General features: G+C 73.6%; 1 protein-coding gene across 1 annotated transcript in view; it reads left to right on the top strand.

The window, feature by feature from the left end:
* AURANDRAFT_72040 (hypothetical protein) overlaps positions 1-5353 on the top strand; it is a gene marked incomplete at both ends in the record, with an annotated part of 15215 nt that extends 9862 nt beyond the window's left edge. Inside the window, 5 exons of the mRNA XM_009040935.1 lie at positions 16-689; positions 794-1852; positions 2073-2481; positions 2691-2821; positions 2860-5353. Of these exons, the coding sequence (XP_009039183.1) occupies positions 16-689; positions 794-1852; positions 2073-2481; positions 2691-2821; positions 2860-5353 (4767 nt within the window). The remainder of the gene's footprint in view (positions 1-15; positions 690-793; positions 1853-2072; positions 2482-2690; positions 2822-2859) is intronic.
* Between the last annotated feature and the right edge of the window lie 898 nt (positions 5354-6251).

Here is a 6251-nt window from a genome sequence, read left to right as displayed (position 1 = left end):
GGCGGGTCGACGGAGGCGCCGCTGAGCCTGCGCGTCGCGCCGACGTCCCTCGCCGGCGACGCGCTCGCGAACCTGACGACGGGCCTCCTCGACGATGCCTTTGCGCTCGGGTCCTCCGAGGGCATCTGCCAGACCGTCGTAGCCGCGTCGACGGCGGACGGCGACGCCGCGCTCACGGCGACGATGATCGACGCCGTCGGCGCCGTCGCGCGGGGCCTCGACGCGGACGCGTCGCTCGTCGAGCAGACGAGCTCCGCGCTCCTGTCCGTCGCGTCCAACGGCAGCGGCCTCGCCGCGGCCGCGGCGTCGTCCGCGCTCGACTCCTGCGAGGGCCTCGCGGCCGCGTCGGGCGGCGACACGGGCATCACGGCCGTCGCGGCCGCGGGCCTCGGCGACACGCTGTCGAGCCTCCTCGACAGCCCCCTCTTCGCGGCGGGCAACGGGTCGTCGAACGCGTCCGCGGGCGCGTCGCTCGGGTCCTCGGTCGACGGCATCCTCGCCGCGCAGCTCGCCGGCGCCGTCGCGGGCGAGTACGCGATGACGCTGTCGTCGCCGAACCTCAAGAGCTCGGCGCAGCGCCTGAGCCCCAACGCGACGACGCCCGGCGAGGTCCGCGCGCTGTCGCTCGACGGCGCGGCGAGCGCCGCGGAGCTCCCGCCGAGCCTCGCGGGCGGCGACGCCTACGACGCGTTCCCCGCCGCGCGGCCATGTTTTCGGGGTCGTCGCCGCCCGACCGTCGGCGCGCGCGCGCGCGCGCGGGGCCCGCGCGAACCGCCGGCCGGCGCCCGCGCAGGTCCTTTGCCGAGTACGCGACGGATCCCTACGCGGGCGAGGACGGCGGCGGCGGCGCGGCGCTGACGGCGCGCGTCGCGCGCTTTGGCCTCGCGCCGTCGTCCGCCGAGCCCGCGTCGCGGCGGCGCCGCGCGCGCCGCGAGCGGCGCCTCGAGGACGCCGGCGGCGCGGGCGGCAGCGGCGCGGGCCTCGCGTCCGTGGCGCTGACCATCGGCGGCGGCGTCGCGCGGAACGCGTCGCGGCCCCCGGGCGCGAACCTCACGTGCGCGTGCGGCTACGAGGGCAACGTGAGCTTCGCGTGCCCGGACAACGCGACGGTCGTCGAGGCGGCCTGCGACGGGCTGCCGAACGTCATCGAGGTTGTCTGCCCGGGCGTGGAGACGGCGTGCGCGGCCTGGAACGCGACGGCGGCCGCGTGGCGCTCGTCCTGCGAGGCCGTCGGCGGCGCCGACGGCGCGACGACGTGCGCGTGCGACGTCGACGCGTCCGGCGCCGCGGCGCCGACCGACTTCTCGACGGAGGACGAGGCCACGGACGCGGGGTCCGTCTACTTCAAGAACCTGACGGAGCCGCCGGACCTCAGCCGCGCGCTCATCATGATCTACGCGCTGCTCGCGCTGCTCGGCGCCTGCGTCGCCGCCCACGCGTACGGCCGGCGCCTGGACGCGCGCGATGCCGCGGCCGCGCGCGCGGCGTCGGCGGTCGCCGCGGCGTCGGACGCCGACGACGACCCCTACGAGGTCAACGACGACCACGACGTGCTGACGGCCGGCTGGAAGCAGAACTTCCTCACGGGGATGGACCTCGGGCACCCGTTCTACGGGTGGTACACGCTCTACTCGGCGTCCGTCCCCCGGCCGTTCCGGGCGTGGTGCTGCGGCTTCGAGATCCTCGTGTTCATGTACGCGCTCGCGTTCGAGACAAACCTGCTGTTCCCGGACGTCGAGGAGGAGTGCGCGGGGAAGCTCAACCCCGAGACGTGCGCGTCGCTCAAGACCGTGCTGCGCGGCAAGTTCAAAGGCACGCACGTCGAGTCAGCGCCGCTCTGCCAGTGGATACCGTGTGCGGAGGCTTGCGTCATGGAGGAGCCGGGCGAAGACGAGATGAGCCCCATGTCCGCCGCGCGGCGTCCCGAGCGCGGCCCCGCGCGCCGCGACGATGGCCGCGCGCGCAGGTACTACCTCATACTCGCCGGCATGTTCTTGGCTCTGCTGCGCGCGCGCCGCGTCGCGATCGCGCGGAGCGAAGCGCGCGTCCGATGATGCCTCCTCCCCCCGCAGGCCCGTCTGCAAGATCTTCGCGTACCTGGCGGAGAACTACCTCGTCGCGCCCGTGCCCCTGGCGCTGCGGTGGAGGCGAGGGTCGGCGTCGCCGGCGGGCGCGCCGGCCGCGCGCGCCGCGTCGAGCCCCGAGGACGAGCCGCCGATCCCGACGCTGAAGATCGACTGGCACGAGACGGGCGCGCCCGAGGCCTCGCCCGGGACCCTGGCGTCGAGCGCCGGGCCCGAGTTGGCGGTCGCGGGCGACGAGCTCCTCCGGAAGCTCCGGGCCGCCGTCGAGGAGCCGGGCGGCGCGGCGCCGGCCGCCGCCGGCGACCCCGCGGCGGACAAGGAGCCGCTGGAGATCAAGGAGATCAAGGAGCGGCCCGACGGGGGCGAGGCGCGGGCCCGCGTCGACGCGCTCCTCGCCGCGCGCGCCCGTGCCGAAATCAACCACCGGTCGGGTGCTTCCGACCAAACTTCGAACCTCTCGAGCTCGGTCAGATCGACGTCGATTCGACTGAATTTTGGACGCATCGATGGCTCTCATGCAGTTCTCGAAGCACGGCAGAAGAACCCGCGTCGAAACCGTCGATGACGCGCACGTTGAAGTCGGGTTTAATATTTCATTCCACACAGGCGCACGCGCTCCTCGAGGGCGGGCCGCCCGACGCGCGGGAGAGCCAGGCGCCGATCCCAGAGGGGGGCGCGGCGGACGGGGACGCGACCGGGTTTGCCGTGTCGTGTTCGGTCCAATGCGACGGCGCGGCGTGCGTCGCGCCCGCGGGCGCCGCGCCGCGTGCCTGAGCTCCACGCTGGACGACGCGTTCGCCGTGCCGTCGATGACCGCGGCGTGCCTCTTCGGCCTGGACCGGCTCGAGGACGAGGTCTCGCGCGCGAGGGTGGCCGAGGCGCGGCCCGCGGCGGCCAAGGAGGCCGCGCCCGTCGACGACGGCGACCTCGTCGTGCCCGAGATGGGCGAGTGGGTCGAGTCCCTCGTCGGCGACCTCGACGCCCGCCTCGAGCCCACCGACGTCGAGCCGCTTGCCTCGGGGCCCGGGCGAGGCGCGACGGCGTCGCCGCATTTGTCGCTCGCGTCGCTCGCGTCGCGCGGCATCTCGAGGGCGAAATTCGCCGCGCGGCGGGCCACGAGCCGCCGCACGCTCTGCAGCGACAGCTCCAAGACGACGGTGCGCGACTGCGCGGAGATGCTCGCGCCCACGCTCGCGCGCGCGGTCGTCGCGAGGAGCCGCGAGCTGCGGCGCGCGGCGGCCGCGGCGACGTCGAGGACGACCGCGCGGCGCCTCGGCGAGCTCGACGCCCACCTCCTCGAGCGCTGGGGCTTCAACGGGTCGCGCCAGGTCTTCATCGCCAACGTCGAGCGCGTCGTCGTGAAGCGGCTCGGCCGCGCGGCGCGCTGGCACGCGGAGCTCGAGGCGGCGGACGACGCGCGCGCCAAAGAGCGCGCGGCCGTCGCCTACCTCCGGGCGGAGATGCTCTCGAAGAAGGAGCGGACGGTCATGACGACCATCGCGGAGCGGCTCCAGGGCGAGCTCGAGGCGCCCGAGGAGCCGCCGGGGGCCGCGCCGTACATCGCCGCGTGGGCCGGCGTGCTCTGCGTCGTCCTCTACTGCTTCTACTACCTCCTCACGACGGGATCCCAGTTCGGGCGGAAGAAGACCCGGCTCTGGCTCGAGGCCGTGACGTTTTCCCTCGTGCTCTACTTCGTCTTCATCAAGCCCATCGTCGTCCTCCTCATCAGCGTCATCATGCCCAGCTTCGTGGCCTCCTCCGTCGACAAGGCCAGGAGCCCCCTCGACCACCCGCGCTACCCCTTCGAGACGCCGCTCCCCGAGAGCTCCGTCTTCTACCTCCTCCGCTGGCACCCCGAGCTCGCCGGCACGCGCCTCGCGGACCATGTCGCGGCCGAGGCGACCGGCGCGCCGCGGAGCGCGCGCGACGGCCTCACGGACGCGCGCGTCGCCGAGATCCACGGCGCGGCGATCCCCCGGACCAGCGGCACGGCCGTCGTCCTCGCCCTCATCGCGCTCCTCTTCGGGCTCCACGAGGACCTCCAGGACACGCTCATCGAGGAGGTCTTCACGTTCCTGCCGCTCGCCTCGGGCTTCGTCGCGGAGCGCACGCCCGGGCTCGAATCCGCCGGGGAGGACGTCGGCGCAGCCTTCGGTATGGTCGTCGTCGGCGCGCTCGTGTACGTCGCCTGGAAGGCGTACCACGCGTGCGGGAAGGCGACGGCGCGGGCCGCGGTGGCGCTCCCGCGCCGGAAAAGCGACGCGGGCGGGCCCGCGTTCCGATGGCCCGAGGACGAGGCGCCGGAAACCCCGAGGCCGGACGTCGCCGGCGAGGACGAGAAGTCGCCGGAGGACGCCGTCGCCCTCGTCCTCTTCGACGACGACGGCGGCGACGGCGATCGCGTCGAGGCCGTGCGCCCGGACGACGACGAAGCGGCGGCGGAGCGACCGGACGACGCGGCCTCCGACGGGGAGTGTCTCGACGAAGAGATCTTCCTCGATGCCGACGTCCAGCGGGCGGACGAGGCCGGCGCCGCGGACGCGGAGGCGCGCGGGGCCGAGGCGGCGGCGCGGGACGACCACGAGGCGGGGGACGCGGCGGCGGAGCGACGGGAGGACGCGGCCTCCGACCGCGAGTCCCTCGACGAAGACATCCTCCTCGACGTCGACGCTCGACGCGCGGATGGGGCCGGTGCCGCGGACGCGGAGGCGCGCGGGGCCGAGGACGCGGCCGTCGAGAGCGCGGGCGACGCCATCGAGAACGCCTTGCCGCCGCCGCCGCAGCCTGAGACGCTCTCGGACTACGTCTTCAGCGTGCAGGCGAAGCCGGAGGACGCGCCCGTGCCGTCCTACTCGGACGCCGCGTACGCCGCGGTCTTCGGTGCGGCCGCCGCGGCGCGGGACGACCACGACGCGGGGGACGCGGTGGCCGCCCGGCCCGGCGAGGCGCGCTCGCGCGCGCGCGGCCGGAGCGCGACCCAGGGCGAGGGCCGGAGCCGGAGTGGGAGCCGGTCGAAGAGCCGGAGTCGGAGCAGGAGCCGGAGGCCCGGCCGCCGCGTGATGCACCGCGCCCCGTACGTCGTCAAGGCTAAGGGCGCCGTCGTCCGCGCCGGCGTCGCGCTCGACAGCGACAAAGTCCTGAGTCTCCCCGCCGGCACCGCCGTCGTCGTCGAGGTCGCCGAGCAGCTCCCCGACAAGAAGACGCGGTACCTCCTCGTCGAGCCCGTCGTCGGCTGGGTGTCGCGCGGGGCGGTGGCCAAGGCCCGCTGATTCTGCGTTCTTTTTCTCCCGTATTCGCCCGTCCGTCTTGCGTCTTCATAATACTTGCAGAGCGACGACGTCGGGCCCGGTCCGGCGCCGCCGCACAACGACGAGCCCGCCCCCTGAGCCGCGGCGCTCGTCGTTCCGATGATTTTTGTTTCGATCCCTCGTTCCGATCCCGCCCCCCCTCGCCCGCCCCCCCTCGTTCCGATCCCGCCCCCCCTCGAGGATCACCTCGCTCGCGCTCCGCTCGACGTCGTTCGCTCCGCTCGACGTCGTCCGCGCTGCGATGCTATCTAACGAGAATCTTGCTCGTAGTTACGGGCATATTGTCCCCGTACGGCGTACCCCCTTTTGAAGCGGCCGTGTTGAGGTCCCCGTCGAAGTGCAAGGTTTGAGGTTGAAGTCCAAGTTGAAGTACCGTTCAACATATCCCGCCGGCGGGATATGCTAAGCCGCCCGGGCCGGCTCATTCCATTAAAACCTGGATAAGTCGCCCGGGTCGGCTCATTCCATTAAAACCTGGATATCCGGGCCTCGCGCTCCGCGAGCGCGAGCACCGCGTCCGCGTCCCTCCAGTGAGGCGCGGGGACTCCGTGGAGGAAATTCTGGTAGAGCACGACGCCCGCGCTCATGAAGGCGGGCACGTACGAAAAGCTGCTCTTCGCCGTGACCAGAACATCGGCCGAGACCATGTCCGCGATCGCCTGGAGCGGGTCGCCGTCGAGGTGCATCGTGGCCAGCTCCGGGAGCCGGCCGAAATCTTCGGGACGGCCCTCCGAGTAGACGTGGAACTCGAGGCGCAAGCCCCGGAAATACGTCGGGAGCGCGCGCGCCATTCGCTCGTACCACGCGTTGTCGGTGTACGGGGAATTGGCCCGGCCCCTCGGAGGCTCACGTCCCCTCG

Source organism: Aureococcus anophagefferens, assembly GCF_000186865.1.
Source record: "Aureococcus anophagefferens unplaced genomic scaffold AURANscaffold_17, whole genome shotgun sequence".
NCBI lineage: Eukaryota > Pelagophyceae > Pelagomonadales > Pelagomonadaceae > Aureococcus > Aureococcus anophagefferens.
The sequence above is the reverse complement of the archived record's forward strand: the minus strand, read 5'-3'. Positions and strand labels throughout refer to the sequence as shown.